Below are 18,539 nucleotides of genomic sequence, written 5' to 3' on the forward strand. Positions count from 1 at the left end.
AAGCTGCGGTAAGAGAATGGCGTGAACCCGGGAGGTGGAGTTTGGAGCTTGCCATGAGCCAAGATCGTGCCACTGCACCCCAGTCTGGGCAACAGAGCGAGACTCTGTCTCAAAAAAAAAAAAAAAAAAAAGAGTAACAGTCTCCAACCTGATCCAGGTTGCCTCGAATGCCATTATTTTGTTCCTTTTTATGGCTGAGTAGTCTTCTATGGTGTACATATTAATATAAACACCACATTTTCTTTATCCACTTGTTGGTTGATGGGCATTTAGGCTGGTTCCATACTTCTGCAAATACAAATTGCCATTATAAACATCATGTGCCAACTGTCTTTCTTATACAATGACTTCTTTTCCTCTGGGCAGATACCCAGTAATGGGATTGCTGGATCAAATGGTAGTTCTACTTTTAGTTCTTTAAGGAATCTCCATGCTATTTTCCATAGTGGTTATTCTAGTTTACACTCCAGCCAGCAGTGTAAAAATGTTACTTTTCACCACATCCACACCAACATCTATTATTTTTAAATTTTTTAATTATGGTCATTCTTGCAGGAGTAAAGTGGTATCTCATTGTGGTTTTGATTTGCAACTTCCTGATAATTAGTGATGTTGAGTATGTTTTCACATGTTTGTTGGCCATTTGTACATCCTCTTTTGAAAATAGTCTATTCGTGTCCTTTGCCCACTTTTTGATGGGATTAATCTTTTTTTTTTTTTTTCTGATTTCAGTTCCTCATAGATTCTGGATATTAGTCCTTTGTTGGATGCACAGTTTGTGAATATTTTCTCCCAGTCTCTGGGTTGACTGTTTACTCTGATCATTTCCTTTGCTGTGCAGAAGCTTTTTAGTTTAATTAGGTCCTATCTATTTATTTTTGTTTTTGTTGCATTTGGTTTTGGGTTCTTAGCTATGAACAGCTTTGCCTAGGCCAACGTCTAGAAGAGTTTTACCAATGTTATCTTCTAGAATTTTTATGGTTTCAGGTTGCAGTGAACTAAGATTGGACCACTGCACTCCAACCTGGGCGGCACAGTGAGACTCCATCTCAAGAAAAAAAGAGAAGTCAGGATAAAAGCAATTCAAAAATCAGAGTGAAAGGTGGTCTCAGCAAAGTCTTAGATTTTAACACAGTATGGTTTAATCCTCTTTTTAGAATAAAAATGATGAATATACACCATTGTTTAAAATATATAAAGTCATCAGTGCTTAAAGATATCACTACAAGAATATTCACTTTAGAGCTATTTATGGTTTTCAAATTTTGAAACAGCTTAAATATCCAAGAATTAAAGATTGGTTGAATTGTCACATCTCTATATCTACACAGTAGAAAATCATACAGATATTAAAATGGCATTGTTTAGGAACATTTAAAGACTTAGAACATATCCATAAGGTATTATTAAATAAGAAAAGCAAGTTGAAAACTCACGATTTTACCACTTGTGTGAAAAAGATACACAACTGACCTAAAGGCTGTATAATACAGTGCTACTACAAGGAGAATGGAGTTGAATATGAAAGGTTTTTTCTTTCTTTTTGGGAGAGAAGTTTCTAAGTTTTCTAAATTTTATAAAATAAGCATGTATTTTTATAATAATAAAAGCATAATACAGTCTACATTTTAAAAAGATCCACCTGCCAGGCACAGTGACTCACACCTGTAATCCTAACATTTTGGAGGTCAAGATGTAAAGATCACTTGAGGCTGGGAGTTTGAGACCAGCCTAAACAACACAGCAAGACCCCATCTCTACAAAAAATAAAAGATTAAAAAACATTAGCTGGGAGTGGTGCTGTGTGCCTGTAATCCCAGCTACACAGAAGGCTGAGGTGGGAGAATTGCTTGAGCCATGAGTTCGAAGCTACAGTGAGCTATGGCCACAACACTGCATTCCAGACTCGGTGACAAGGTGAGACCTTGTCTCAAAAAAAAAAAAAAAAAAAAAGAGAGAGAGAAATCCACCTGATGCTGGGAGGCTGTCCTCCAAAAAGGCTGGGCTGTGCATTAGGGGGACAAGCTTACAACAAATCCTAGACTTCCTTCGTCCTCTGCTGCCCACGTGTAAGTAACACATAAGCTTCATGTAATTTGTTGCATATGAGCATGTTCTCTCTCAATGGACTCAAACAAGTCGGTAACCAATGCCCAGTAAACTTACTCCACAGTAGTTTTAGCCAAACTGCCTTTTACGTCTTAGTTTCCTCATTAGCTGAAGGGAGGTAACAATAATAGTGATATGGCAAGGTAATCTATTGCAAATTTAGTCATGTTTTATTCTTGTCAGTAGAACCACCAGAAAGAACTTTATTTTCTCCCAGCCCAACAAGAGGAAGGGAACTACAGTCAGACTTAATTTGACCTTAGAAGTATTAAGTCAGGTGATATTCTCACACACAGGAATGGCAGAATAAACTCATACACTTTTCTTCACAGGCTTGGCAAAAGGATTAACTGAAATGATAGACATTATAATGCTATGTCAATTTTCACACAATGTTCAGATGTTAATATTGTTACTAAAAATTTCATTTACTTCCTATTAATGTGCTAGACCCAGGAGACCTGGGCTCCTGCACCAGCCATACCTCAGAATAATTGCTAGAACCACATCTTCCTCATCCATAAAATGGATGTACTCTTTCCCTTGCCCCACCTCACAGGGTGAGGCTCAAACAAGATAATATCTGTGAAAGGACACTGGAGAGCGTTACACAAGGGTCATCTACAAGCAAGCCACAAACTAACGTCAGCGATATTACTTCACAGTAAAATTCTGTGAGCAACAAGCACTGAACATGGATTAAAGCTGATTGATTAGGTGGTTTTATTAAAGACACAGTGTCTTCATTAAACAAAAAAATCTGAATAACCCAAATGTCCATCAACAGTATACTGAATAAATTGTCAAACACTAGAATACTCACAGCAAGAAAAGGAACGTGCTTTAGTACACACTGTATGTAATGTTGGCAGGAACAATCAAGACACAAAAAAACACATACAATGATCCATTCATATAATGTTAAAAACAGGCAAAACAAACTAATTTGTTCAGGAAACACTGACAAATTATAATGAAAAGAAAGGAATGGGTCGGGCGTGGTGGCTCATGCCTGTAATCCCAGCACTTTGGGAGGCCGAGGCGGGCAGATCATGAGGTCAGGAGATTGAGACCATCCTGGCTAACACGGTGAAACCCCGTCTCTACTAAAAATACAAAAAATTAGCCGGGCATGGTGGCGGGCGCCTGTAGTCCCAGCTACTCAGGAGGCTGAGGCAGGAGAATGGCGTGAACCAGGGAGGCGGAGCTGGCAGTGAGCAGAGATCACTCCACTGCACTCCAGCCTGGGCGACAGAGCGAGACTCCATCTCAAAAAAAAAAAAAAGGAAGGAATGAAATTACCACAAAGTCAAACAGAAGTTTCCTCTAACTGAGGGGAGGAAATGGTTATCAGAGAAATGCCCACGTGGCACTTTGGGGATGCAGGCTAGATTAAACTTTGTATGTGTGTACACACATATGTATACATGTATGTATATGTCCGTAAGTATATATATTTTATTTATATACTTTCTATACATATATTATGTTGCATAATAAAAGGCCAATAATAACAAGAAACCAACTGGATTCTGTACAAATGAAGCTCAAATTAAGTTACCTCAATAGTGTTCCTGTTTTTAAATTTGTATTTTTAATAGATAGGGGCCTCACTTTGTTGCTCAGGCTATGCTGAAACTCCCAGGCTCAAGTGAGCCTTCTGCCTTAGCCTCTTGAGTATCTAGGATGACAGCCTCACCACCATGCCCAAAAGTGCTGTTTTTTTTTTATTTTGTTTTGTTTTGTTTTGTTTTTTAAGACTCTTGCTAAGAGCTTTTTCCATTTCAACTCAAATACATCAAACTAAGAAATTATTCAGTTTAGCATTTTGTCTTGTGTGGTTTTTGTTTGTTTAAGAGACAGAGTCTCAGTCTATCATCCAGGCTGGAGTGTAGTGGCATGATCATAGCTCACTGTAACCTTGAATTCTTGGGCTCCAGCCATCCTCCCGCTTCAGCCTCCCAAAGCACTGACATTACAGGCATGAGCCATTGTGCCCAGCCAATATTTTATTTAAAATAAAACCCCTTCAAAAAGAAAGTATGGGGCCAGGCATGGTGGTTCATGCCTGTAATCCTAGCACTTTGGCAGGCTGAAGAGAGACGATCACTTGAGCCCAAGAGTTTGAGAACACCCTGGGCAACACAGTGAGACCCTGTCTCCATAAAATAAAATAAAGTAAAATAACCAGGCATGGTAGTACGTGCCTATAGTCCCAGCTGCCTGGGAAGCTGAGGTCGGAAGATCACTTGGACCCAGGAGGTTGAGGCAGCAGTGAGCTATAACCATGCCACTACACTGCAGCCTGGTGACAGAGCAAGATTGTAACTCAAAAAAGAAAAAAAAGAAAGTATAGTCATTAAGCAGGTCATGGTGATTCAAGATGACTATTTGTCTTCTTAATAATTACTGTCTGCTTGAACATTTCCAAGATCAAAATTGAAATTTCTAATATTAGAAAGTTTTAATATTAGAAATTTCAGTAGAAAGACTATAGAGTTACAGACATCACTGAGTATATCTTACACTATCAGCCTAAAGAGAAACAAGGTTACACAGATAACTCAGGGGAGCCATGACTTACCGGTTGGCTGTGTTTGTGCTATTCGCTTAGGGTAAGTCTTGCTTCGACTTCTCGTCACATTCTGATCAGGCCGGGGAAGCTGAATAGAAAGATCTCGGCTCATTTGTAAAGCTGTCCTGCCACTTGAAAGTGCAACATTTTGATTAGGAAAGGCAAAACCACACAGCCACAAAATTAAACAGGTCATTCAGAACATCTGCCAAATACGGAGAGAAGAAAAAACACACAGACTCACTGGTTTTAAAATGATTCTCATTGCAATAGTGATCAAGGGAGTGGTTATGAAATTCTAGGAGGAGATTTACATTAGATAGAAGGAAAATCTTTCAGAGGAGGAAACAGGAAGAAAGGATTTATTAAAGGAGGAGTTGGATTTCCGTAGAATGATGGGCTAGAAATAAAGGTTGCTGATAGTCTTCAAGGTCACTAAATAATACAGAAATTAAGTTGGGCTAAACTGTGGAAGAGCAATGATTCCACATGAGCTCCATGTTGTACTCACACAGCAGGTTGTAAAGCATCCCCCACAGGAGCACTCAGTAGAATTTTATTCTGGACTCTGCCATGGCACAATTAGCCATTTACTTGCCCACCTCGCCTGGGCCAGATCAAGTGTCCAGGAAGACTGAAGGCAGGCCTAGAACCCCATGCAAAGCACTGCTGCTCTACAGATTCCATGCGGATTCCAGGGCAGCTTTCCCTGGGGCTGGGTCAAACTTCTCAAGTAATTTTCCCAAGGAATCATGTGATTTAGTTTGCTGGATTTCAGTGAACATTCATCTTACTAACAATTTATTCCACAACAGCTAAATTTGAGCAACTGAATGGCCCTGGCTTTCACACAGGAAAATATCATTTAGGTACAGGAAAATCACATTTCTACAAGTCTAGTTTGATTCACCACAAGTACAGCCATCTATGGGAGGAAAAAAGTCTTTTAAGGGCCCCAAATCCTATTTATCTTACATTTACATGATAAATACGGGTGAGTATCTCCCCCAAAAAACAGATTAAACAGACTTAAAATTCATCTTTCACATGTTTCTATGGAAGTTTCTCCTCCTCACTACCTCCTCTGCCTTTATTAAAAATGAAGATGCCTACAATCCTCATAAAAATAACTCTGCATTAGGCTAAGTTGGGACGTGTGGTATCAGCTACCAGGGGAATAAAGATGCCAGGGCGCATCCATGATGGTACTTCACATTCAATAACAGTTCATGGAAATTCGGGAGGGGAGAGAAGCAAACTGACAGATTTTCTTTTGCTTAAAATGTAACTTCTTTTAAAAAGGTACACAGATTTCCAAAAAGCTAAAATTCACATAAAGTGCAAATGTTCATTATTATCAATGGTCTGGAGTATGAAGATAAGGCCTATTTTCAACAGACTCACTATTAACAAAAAGACTTGGGCACTGTGTACTTCATCTCACAGAGGAAAAAATTTCCCCCTAAAAATATAACCCCATATGTGAACCACTGAGGCATTTCATAATCAGATTTTATTATTCAAATTTTTCTCATGGTTTCTCTCTCGGAACAAAGGACAAATGAGAAAATCATATCATAAGATTAGTAAGACTGAGGACCAGAAGCGTAAAGTGATTTGCCACAGGCTGTTCAGGACCCAAGCTTCCTGAACTCCAGCTGGTCAGTATGGCATAGCCTGGTGGCATGGGAGAAGGAACAGCACATGTAGCTGTTGGGTTTGAAGTTGCAAGCCCTGTTTAAAGCAAAGCTCTGCCTTTTCCTAGCTGCGTGATCTTCAGAAGGTTATTTGTAAAAATTCTTGCAGCCTTGTTTTCCTCATTTATATTTCTACTTGTTCTTACAATTTCCTGGCAGAAGTATTCTTGTAGAGCATCCTATTTCCTTGTAGCAGAAAGTAATTGACAAGTATAGAGATTTACAGTGTAAGGTGATGAAAGTCCCTATGGATGTCTGGTGGCTCTCTGTTATGACAGGACAGAGCTTTATTTCTGTGATCAACCACTTCCCTGCTGCCTCTGGCATACACACACCCCTCTGCATGCTGGGTGGCAGTGCCAGCAGGCCCTGTGGCCTCTAAATGAGATAGAAAGAAAAGAACAAGAGTAGAAATACTCAGGTTCAAAATCCTAGCTTTGCCACTTACTGCTTAGGGACCCTTAATTACTTTACTTTTGGAGGCTCCAATTTCTCATCTATATAAAGGGGGATATGAAACCTCTTTGGCAGGTCATTGTGTGGATTAAATAAAGCTGCACGTGTGAAAGCAACAGACACAAAGGAGGTTCTTATGAGAACTTGGTCTCTCTTCCATGCTTCATAGAATGTGAAATCTCATGACAGCTCCTGTGAGTTAAGTCCTACAAGGAGGATCTGGGTTCCCAGGGGAGTTTCTAAGCCCTTCTTCTCAATTCTCGAGTGTAAATTCTACACAGCTCATTAATTCATCAAAACTAGGAGCACCCCACAAAGTTAATGACAAGTAAAGGCAAGGTTAATTTGTAAGGGGCTCAGGGAAGATAGCAATGTATAACAAAATGTTTAATCAAAGATTTCCATTTCAGATTATTGGTCTCTGGTAATAAAACAACAACAACAACAAAAAGTATTGGAACATCAGATTTCAGCTCAGCCTTTCCTCACAAATTTAATTTTTAATCTTAATTGTCCCATATCACTAAAAAAGTCCAATTTTTCCCTTAAGTAAGCACTAGTTTTCTCAAAAAGTGCCACTGTCCTTGGCATTTTGCAAGACCTAAATTGCAAGAGAGAGTAAAGACTAGAACTCTTGTCTTCCTCCATCACACATATGTACATGCACAACCACAAAGACACTAACACACCACTATAAACACATACACAATTACACACACAAACACCCCCAGACACCTGCATTCATACACTGTAGCCACTTGTTAGGCTGTTCTTTATACCCTATTCTTTAAAAGCCTGCAGGGTGAAAGGAGGAGAATGTATTTCCAGAGCTCTGCTTTCATTCCAGGATATCTCTGGAATGTCTCAAGAAAGTGGCAGGCATATTGTGCTGGTTAAACTCTGGTTGCTTGCCCTCTTTTGACAATAAACAGTCTGTATGCTAATGACCCCCCAGCAATCAGAGACTCATCCCTGCCTAAGCTCTGGGCATCGTCTTTCTTCCAAGGATGGTGCAATGTTAGTGTTTCCTACATGCAGACATGTAGATTTAAGATTCATTAAGACTTACTAGGCAGTTAACATCATCCACAAAATTAGAACAGATTTAGCATGGCCTCCAATTTTGCAAAGGTTACTTTTAATCACTTCCTTGGAATAAATGATATTTAATATGCAAAATCCAATAACTTCCTAATAATAATTCCCAGTAGCCACAACATTTGCATTTCAATAAATTTGAGAAATCAGGTATGGCTAACTTTGTGGAAGCCAACAACAGCGTACGTTAAATAGGATAATTAAAATTTTAATAGTGTGAACATTAAGACAGATGTCTTTCTACCAGCTCCATTTCAGGGACAAGGAGACATTCTCTCTATAACCCTGGTGGCGTTTTTATGCCACAACTGGAAGAACAGTCCAAATACTGACTATTACCCGCTCTTCTCAATATAAACATAAATAATACTTCCTTAAATTCTTCATAATTGTATCACCATCTACAGAACAACAGTGAAAACCTAAAGGTTAAACATGAACATATCAATGAATACCTTCATGTAAATTCCAAGAATATCTATAATACCATGACACAAGTATTTTTTAGTCATGAAATGAGCAAATTTTCAACTAAATAATATGTAAAGATGAATGCACTGAATATTTAATATTCACCACCCTTTTATTGATTATCTTTAATCTCAAATTCAAGACCCAAAAAGTACATTATAAAAGAGAATTAAAATCTAGCATAGAGGACTATTGTCCTGAAAATGCTTGCCTTGGCTTTTTTTGTACCTCCTAAGGGAGCATTTCATTCAGTGATGTCTCCAATGGAACTGAAAAAAGTGTCCCATCTCTGTGACTCTAGGTGGCATTTCCCTACCCTGCTTGGGTTTTACAAGGCCCGGGGACCTACCTCATTGTTTGAATAATACTATAGCTCTTTGAAGGCAGAAGTGGGTAGGTCTGATTCTTTGTATCTGTGGGTACCAAATACCATGCCTTGCACATCACAGGCTCTCTCCATTGAACAGAATGAATTGAAACAAGACAAATTCTTTTTCAAAATATAGAACCCACTCTCATTTTTAATGCTGGTATTAGAAAAAGACATCAGCACCTGCCTAGTTGTATGACAAACAGGCTTTTTCCACAACAGGCTAACAGTTTGCCTAACGGTTATAAACATGAGCTCTGCAGTTAGAGCGCCAGCCTCCTAGTTGGATTACCTGGAGAAGGGACTTGACCTCTTTGAGCCTTAGTGTCCTCATACATTAATGGAGCTAATATTACAGAAGATTGATAATTAAATGAAGCAATGAATGGAAAACATGTATCACAGTACGTAGCACTTAGTAACTGCTCAATAAAGTTGAGATATAATTGCTAGCATTACTATATGCAGGCTGTATGCTGCAGAAAAAACATGGTTTGATGCACAATATAAAAAGTATAGATTGTATTAAATTAGGGGATCAACTGAATGTCTTAAAAACACAATTAGTTACTATTCAGAACATCTACATTGTTTCATAATCACAAAACACACATAATTAAACATAAGTGATAACTGTATCAAAATGAATTTCTGAAGATAATAAACTTTACGATGGTCTAAAAGCCCACAACACAGCTAATGCAAATGTTAAATATAATTAAACCTTGAAAATCATGTTTGTTGAGAAAGTTTTAATAAACCATTATGCTTACAAAACACACTGACAATGCAAGAAAAAAGAAAAAATAAATCAAGAACTTCATTGAGCATAACAGCTGAATTAAGTATTTATTTACAAACACATCCCCTCAAGGAAAAAAATGTCATTTACCTGTAGCGGTGCTTATAACGTATGGATCCAAACTTGCTGAGTTTTCGTGACAGTGAATTAGATTCATTTTCTGGCATTCTAATCAATTTGTAAAAGAAAATCAGATAAAGACTCAACGTTATAGGCATTCTGGGCCACCCCTTACTCCTAACACAAACTTTATAAAGGACCCCAGCCACTTTATTAGAATACTTCTCCAACATCATGCTATTCATACTCCATGAGAATGAAACAGGGAAGAACTCAATTTTGTTTCCATTTAAAAAACAAAAACAAAAAATAAAGCTTAATGTATCACCAGCTAAATTTTTGTTTTATCTTTACAACATAAAGACGTGAAACAAGGAAAAAGTATCCCCACAATCCAAAGGTCAGTTCTCTAGTTTCATCTGACCTGACCTCCCAGGAGGACTGCATGCAGTTGCCAGCACCTTATTCATCAAGACATTCTCTTTCCTCGTTTCCCAGGATACCACACACTCTTCTGACTGCTCCTTCTCATACTCTAGACTGGCTCATCCTGGCCTGTAATGTCGGGAGGGGCCACCAAGCTCAGTCCTTGGAGTTCTGCTTCTCTCTCCACTGTTTCCACTGGTGACCTCATCCAGCCACTTCTGTAAATACCTACTTAAGTGACATCATCAACTTTGGTCTTTCCAGTGAGCCTTGTATACCCAACTGCCTTATCACATTTCTACCTAGATGGCTGATAGGCTGCTAAAATTAATTATGCACAGAACACTCCATTTCCACCAATACTACATAGGTGCTAATAATGGCTGCACATTTTACATAAACCTAAAAATATTACCTCGATCCTTTCTTGTAGTATCAAAGATATAACTGTATCTTTGTGTATAAGTACCTATGTGTATATACATGTACACATACATGAATATATGTGTGCATGTTTGTATTAATATAATCCAAAGAATTAGGAATTGAGAAAATTAATAAAAGGGAAACAATTCCAAATTTGTTTGTAGACAGAATTCCTTTTATAAAAACAAATGCCATTTTCATTTATTAAAACAACAAACAAAATTTTTACATCAATTTACCTAAAAAATGTATGATGTTCCACACTGCACTTCCAGAGATGCTTGCAAGCAGTTTTACTTCGAGCTTCAAAAAAGAATGAGGTTTCATTACACTAAGAGAAAGAGAGAGAGAGAATATGAATAATGACCAGGGAAGGAAGATAGCATTCTTCAAGTAACAGCTCCCTTTAGGTAACAAAAATTCAAGCAGAGAGATTATTGAAAATATATAAAGAATAATTGTCTCTTGATAACTATTTTTGGAGAGGTGCATTAAAATCACCTTCCATCAATTAAAATTTTATAAATTCCATTTAAATCTTAAAGCACCTTTATTACCTACTTTTACATTGCCCCATGACGATAGACAGTTTGGACAGTGGCGGTGAAATACTATAAAATCTCCCTCATAAACAGCCACTAATACAGGAAAAGCACAGACCATGTGAAAATCAAAACCCAATCAAAAGAAGATGCCCATAAATCCAGTCCTTAAGTGTATTACTTTCAGGGATGAACAAGTCACACATAAAGCAATGAGTAAAGAACCTCAGGAAGAACCACCAGAAGGAGCGAACAACCCAGCAGCATCATCTGGAAAATTAAATAACGTCTCTGATGCCATATTTCTCCATTCTACATCAAGTTACTGAGTGGATCAAATTAAACAATATGCATATGTACAGTATCATATAATAGGTGTATAATACATGTTAATTATTTTAATCCAGTAGTTACTTGATTCTTTATATTTAATATGTAAGAAATAAAACAACATTGAAGGTACAAATCAGCCCTCTATATCCAAAGGTTCCACATATGCAGATTTAGCCAACTTGAATCAAAAATATTCAGGAAAAAAAATACAAATTTAAAAAGCAATAGAGCATAACTACTATTTACACAGCATGTATATTATGTGAGGAATCATAAGTAATCTAGAGATGACTTAAAGTATATGGGAAGATGTGTGCAGGTTATATGCAAATACTACACCATTTATATAAGGAACTTGAGCATCCTCAGACTCGGGAGGAAGGTTTCTGAAACCAATACCCTGTGGATGCTGAGGAGCAACTGTACAAGCATACCTTGGAGATACTGTGGGCTCAGCTCCAGACTACTGCAATAAAGTGAATATTGCAATAAAGTGAGTTGCACATATTTTTTGGTTTCCTAGTGCATGTAAAAGTTGTTTACACTATATTGTAGTCTATTAAGTATACAATAGCACTATGTCTTAAAAAAAAAAACAACAACAACATATATACCATAATTTAAAAATACTTGATTGGTGAAAAATGGTAAAAGTCATCTGAGCTTTCAGGAAGTCATAATCTTTTTGTTGATGGAACGTACTGCCTCAATGCTGATGGCTACTGACTGACCAGGGTGGTAGTTGCTAAAGGTTAGAGTGGCTGTATCAATTTCTTAAAATGAGACAACAATGAAGCTTTCTGTGTTAATGGACTCTTCCATTCAATAAAGAATTCTTTGTAGCACATGATACTGTTTGATAGCATATGACTCACAGAAGAACTTCTTTCAAACTTGGAGTTAATCTTCTCAAACCCTACCACTTCTTTATCAATTAAGTTTCTGTAATATTTTAAATCCTTTGTTGTCATTTTTAAAATGTTCACAGCATCTTCACCAGGAGTAGATTCCGTCTCAAGAAACCACTTTTGCTCATTCTTAAGAATGAAGTTTTATCATGACATTGCAGCAATTAAGTTATACCTTCAGGTTTCACTTCTAATTCTAGTTTTCTTGCTATTTCTACCACATCTGCAGTTACTTCCTTCACTGAAGTCTTGGACCCCTCAAAGTCATCATGAGGGTAGAAATCAACTTCTTTCAAACTCCTGCTAATCAGAATAATTTGACCTCCTGCCATAAATCATAAATTATTTTAAGAGCATCCAGAATGGTTAATATTTTCCAGAAGTTTTTCAATTTGCTTTGTCCGGATCCATTAGAAAAATCATTATCTATCGCATCAATAGCTTGTAAAATGTATTTCTTAATAATATTTGAAAGTCGAAGTTACTTCTTGATCCATGGGTTGCAGAAGAGATATTGTGATAGCAGGCATGAAAACAACATTAATCTCCTTGTACAATTCCATGAGAACTCTAGAGTGACTAGGCGCATTGTCGATGAACAGTAATATTTTGAAAGGAATCTTGTTTTTCTGAGCAGTAGATATCAACATTGGGTTTAATATAGTCACTAAGCCGGCCCGGGAGCGGTGGCTCACACCTGTAACCCCAGCACTTTGGGAGGCTGAGGCAGGCGGATCACTTGAGGTCAGGAGTTCAAGACCAGCCTGGCAAACATGGCAAAACCAGATCTCTACTAAAAATACAGAAATTAGCCGGGCGTGGTGGCAGGTGCCTGTAATCCCAGCTACTCAAGAGGCAGAGACAGGAGAATGCCTTGAATCTGGGAGGTGGAGGTTGCAGTAAACCAAGATCATGCCACTGCTTTCCAGCCTGGGTGACAAGAATGAGACTCTGTCTTGAAAAAAAAAAAAACATACACACACACATATGTGTGTATATATATATGTATTTTTTTCTAAGCCATCCTGTAAACAGATGGGCTGTCATCCAGGCTTTGTTGTTCCATCTATAGAGCACAGAGTACAGTTATCATCATTTGCATGGACCCCAGAATTTTCTGAATGGTAAATGAATATTGGCTTCAACTTAAAGTCAACAGCTGCAGTAGAAAATAAGAAGACAGTCAGCCTATCCTTGGAAGCTTTAACGCGGGCATTGACTTCTCCTTATAGCTATGAAAGTCCTAGATGGCATCTTCTTCCAATAGAAGAAGGTTGTTTTGTCTCCACTGAAAATCTGTTGTTTAGTGTAGCCATTTTCATCAATAATCTTAGCTAGATCTTCTGGATTACCTGCTACAGCTTCTAAATCAGCACTTGCTGCTTCACTTTGTACTTTTTATGTTATGGAGATGGCTACTGTCCTTCAACCTCATGAACCAACGTCTGCTAGCTTCCTACTTTTATTCTGCAGTTTCCTCACCTCTCTTAAACTTCAGAGAATTGAAGAGAGTTAGAGCCTTGCTCTGGATTAGAGACTCTGGCTTAAGGGAATGCTGCAGCTTGTTGGATCTTCTATCCAGACCACTCAAACTTTCTCCAAATCGGAATAAGACTGTTTTGTTTCTTACTATTTTTGTGTTCACTAGAGTAGTTCTCCAAATTTCCTTCAAGAATTTTTTTCTTTGCATTCACAACTTGGCTAGCTGGCACAAGGGGCCTAGCTTTCAGCCTATCTCACCCTTCAAGATGACTTCCTCACTAAGCTTAATCATTTCTAGCATTTGATTTCAAATCACAGATGCACAACTATTCCTTTCAGTTGAACACTTAGAGGTTATTGTAGGGTTATTAACTAACCTAATTTCAATATAACTGCGTCTTGGAAAATAGGGAGGCCTAAGGAGAGGGAGAGAGACAGGGAATGGCCAGTCTGTGGAGCAGTCAGAACATACACATCATTTATGAATTAAGATCACCATCTTACATAGATGCAGTTTATGGCACCCCAAATCAATTACAACAGTAACATCAAAGATCACTGATCACAGATCACTACTGAAGCGGCTACACTGTCCAGTGTATATACCTTGGGGTTCATTGTCATGCACTGAGAAAAAATTCAGGACATGGACACATGTGGGTAGGTTAAGGAGTGAAAAGTTTAATAGACAGAAGAAAGGAGGGAGGAAAGCAGCTCCCTGAGAAAGGGAAAGAGACATCTGAAAAAGGGGGGAGGCCATGGACCACAGCAGATTTTATAGGCAGGCTGGAGAAGACGGTGCCTAATTCATGTAGGGCTCACAGAATGGCTTCATCAGATATGATGTCTACATAGTGCGCAGGGAAGGCTGGTCAACCTACCCTAATCTTCTTATGCAAATGGGCTTTCCAGTTGATCTGCGCCATTTTGTCTGCTCCTTTATAGTACGTGTGGCTGGCAGAGAAGGGAAGATGGACCCACCATTTTGAAAATGTCTTGTCCTTAGTTCCTGCCAGCACCCACCTGTGGAAGCTCCTAGCTTTCAGGGTGCTCTGTGTTAGAAAATGATTCGGGACTGCTTTTCATTAAAAAGAAAAGCCTTACCGAGGAGGACTCCCATGCCCATGTTATCTACCTAAGTAATTCCTTCTTAGCTCCTGTATCATTATAACATATATAATAATAATGAAAAAGTTTGAAATACTATTGCAAGAATTACCAAAATGTGACACAGTGACACGAAGTGAGCATATGCTGTTGGAAAAAAGCTACCAACAGATTGACAGGGTTGCCACAAATCTTCAATTTGTAAAAAAACACAGTATCTGCAAAGCACAATAAAGTGAAGTGCAAAAAAACAAGATATGCCTGTAATTCTAATTTTGCAGAAAATACTACTTATATTTTAAGTAACTGAATAGAAAACTAAGCAAAACACAATATGAGTGCTAACATAATAAATCACAAGCTCTGTGAAGTTATATACTTGCTAATTTAATTTCAAAGCTACAAACCAAACTCAAGTCTCAAATGAAGCAAATGCCTCTGAAATGAGGTTTCTATGCACTCATAAACACAAAACGATCAATGCAAAAGAATAATTGAAATGATTTGTCTCCTACTTTTAATAAGGACAGAACATTTATGTGTATAAAATTTCTCCCAAGTCCAACTTGAAAAATGCTTCCCAACTTAGGAGTTTGTCAGATGAAGAGATATGATGGAAATCACACCAACATACACACATTACAGCAAGGCTAGCTGTAATTCCAAAACCTTGTCTGGTGGAGGAAGAAAGTTAGGAAAATTTTCAGGTTTCTGGTTTGGGTGCTACTAAAATATAGCAAGTGGAAAAAATGGGCATTTGGATGACAAGGGAAGAGACATTAAGTTCAGGTTAAGATATTTTGATTTTGAGGTCCCCATGGGACACCTAGAGGGCCAATAAGGACGCAGGTGCAGAGAGCCAGAGAGAGGGGACATCTACTCACACAGGTGACCTCACCATGTGAACAAGACGGCTCAGGGAGAGCGCACAGAACGGATGAAGGTGGAATCACTGCAAAGATGCTCCTGAAGGTGGAGTGAGAGAGGTCCAAATATACCAGGAAACAGTGTCAGACAGGCTGGGAGGAGAGACAACTCTCAAGTGACCCAGAAAGGTCAAATCGAGTTTGAACAGAGGTTACCACATTTCACGGTAAGAAATCTACCAAGGCCTTTGTGAAGGGGGTAGGGATTATACAATTAGAGGTGAGGAAGAAAAGTCAGTGAATTCAGAAAGTGTTTTCCTTAACAGCAAAAGAAACTGCTGGCAGAGCTGGAAAAGCGGACGCACAGGAAATCACAAAAGCTCCTCTGGGCAGGGAGGGGAAGCCCAGGCTTTTGTCAGAAGACACGAGCCCTAAAAAAAAAATTTTTTTTTTTCTTGTACTTTTCTTTTTTTAAATATCCAGTCATGCATTGTATAAGGATGTCTTGGTCAATGATGGATCGCATATACAACAGAGGTTCCTTAAGATTATAAAACGCATTTTAACTGTGCCTTTTCTGTGTTTAGATATGTTTGGATACACAAACACTTACCATAGTGTTTCAGTTGCCTGCAGTATTCAGCACAGTACCATGCTGTACAGGTTGGCAGCCTAGCAGCAATAGGCTATACTGTATAGCCTAGGTATTGTGAAAGGAAATTAAATTTGGGGACCCCAAACTCATTTAGCTAAAGGGAAAATTCAAGCTGGGAACTGGGTCATGCAAACCTGCGTCTCCTTTTTGGTTCCTAAATAAGATTGCTACAAGATGAAAAGCTACATGCCTCCCCCGTATTTTTCCCACAAGGAAATTCCTAGTGAGCTGTTAAAACTTTACCATGGCAATGCAAATTGATATCTTTATCTCTACAGGTACAGTCACCCCAGACACAAATGCATTATCTGACTGTTCCCTTACCCTATTTTGTCTGTGTTATCTGACGTAAAATGCAGATTCTCCGCATTTTTCCTCTGCCCCTTTTGTGTCATCCTATGTAAGAAAAAAAAATGTAGATTCACTGAGGCAGACAAAGGCATGAATGACTTTTTCCCTACCTCCCTCTTACATGAAAACTGTGTGCTTCTCAACATCCCATCTATGGCCCTTTAAATGTGGAGCTCTCAAAATCATCTTTGGAGAAACGCATAGACCTGTCTCCCTGGCATGTCCTTAACGTTGGCAAATAAATCTAAAATGATTGAGACTTGTCTCATTATTTTCCTCGACTGTCAAGTGTGTAGTAGGCTAGACCAGCTAGGTTTGTATAAAAATATTCTATGATGTACACACAATGACAAAATCGCCTAATGACTTGTTTCTCAGAACATATCCCTGTCATTCACACATGTATAACATGTACGTGGTATAAATGCCAAAGTTATCAAAGTGGGTATACACTGACAACTCAATCTCCCTCCCACCACTGTCCCCAATTCCCTTCCCCAGAGGCAATCACTACTCTAAGGGGTGGGTGTTTTTAAGGGCACTGAATTATCCTAAAATAGAATGTACAAGTTATTCATTTAAAATAAGTCTGCTTGTGACTGCATTCTATCAAGATAAATTGTTAAGGTAAAGAGAAGACCAGGAGAGGCTACCCCTGCCCCTCTCCCACTACGTCCTTCCTTACTACGTAGACCCACCATTTCCCTGTGCCTTTCAACAATGGAAGTACTGTGTGTGGCAGGACATACTGAGAATTACCACCTACTAGAAATGATGGCTGAGAACGACTTTCTGTGACATAGACATTTTTAGGTTTTTAGCAAAACAATCCAAAATGAGGTATAATTTAAGTAAATAAAAATATCAAAGCTTATTTAATTACATGCTTCCAAAGACTTCCAAGACTTTCAGAATTTGCTGATATAATACAGGTCCTGAATTCTTTCAAATGATGGAATTGGGGGTTTGAGTCAGGTTTACCTAGGGACCCATGGGTCTTCCAAAAGTCTTGGAAGGAGCAGCAAAGTATTCCGTCTTAAAATAAAACAAAGTCTCCTCTAAATTTCAAACTTTTCTTAGTCTGGTTTTCAACTTTTTTCATCAGGTAGGTGACTGTATCCTTTTACTTTTCAAGTAGAGACCTGGTCACAGGATGCCTAATTTTTAGTAATTTTTTTAAAAACTACCATCGCTTAAGGAAAGGATAAAAGATATTTCAAATCCAACCAGAATTCAGTTTTTCTCAAGTTTCCTTGGGTACAAATATATTAAAGGATCAAAAGCGCCTCCCCACTGGCTTCCTAATTATTCCTGCCAAGTACAAACGACAAGTATGAACTCATTCTCCACTTATAGTGAGCTTTAGGACAAGCTGCCTATTTTTTACCCTGTTCCTGGCAGAATGATCCAAATACTAAAAGGAGGCTTAACATAACTGAAACAGGAGCCAGGTATTCTGAATAAATTCTGTGTACTTCTGCCATGTACAGTAACTGCTGGCATGAATTCTACTGCCATGGCATTTCAAATATCTCTTTCCACCACTCTCACTTACCAAACCTTTTCCAGATAAACATGGCCAATTAGCACATTTCTACTCATTCACACAAAGATGAACAGCTGCTTAATTAAAGAAGTTCATTCCAATCTCCTACTCAAATACTTTAGCCAAGAATCCAATGCTCGCTTTTTGTAAAATTACTCAAATACCTTCATAGCTTTGGTCATTTCATACCAGAAGCAAAGCTATTCTCTGAAACTATTTATTTTTACTTCATAAACCAATCAAGCTTGAGTCACTTATA

The 18,539-nt window shown here is 38.3% G+C and overlaps 1 protein-coding gene across 1 annotated transcript in view; it reads right to left on the reverse strand.

Annotated features, from left to right (window-relative positions):
• EPB41L4A (erythrocyte membrane protein band 4.1 like 4A) overlaps nucleotides 1-18,539 on the reverse strand; it is a 255,122-nt gene that overhangs the window by 67,590 nt on the left and 168,993 nt on the right. The window contains exons 10-12 of the mRNA XM_025388701.1: nucleotides 10,730-10,821; nucleotides 9,669-9,746; nucleotides 4,694-4,815 (exon numbers count right to left, since the gene is read on the reverse strand). Coding sequence (XP_025244486.1) covers nucleotides 4,694-4,815; nucleotides 9,669-9,746; nucleotides 10,730-10,821 — 292 coding nt within the window. The remainder of the gene's footprint in view (nucleotides 1-4,693; nucleotides 4,816-9,668; nucleotides 9,747-10,729; nucleotides 10,822-18,539) is intronic.

The sequence above is a fragment of the Theropithecus gelada genome, chromosome 6 (assembly GCF_003255815.1).
Source record: "Theropithecus gelada isolate Dixy chromosome 6, Tgel_1.0, whole genome shotgun sequence".
In the NCBI taxonomy this organism is placed as follows: Eukaryota; Metazoa; Chordata; class Mammalia; order Primates; family Cercopithecidae; genus Theropithecus; species Theropithecus gelada.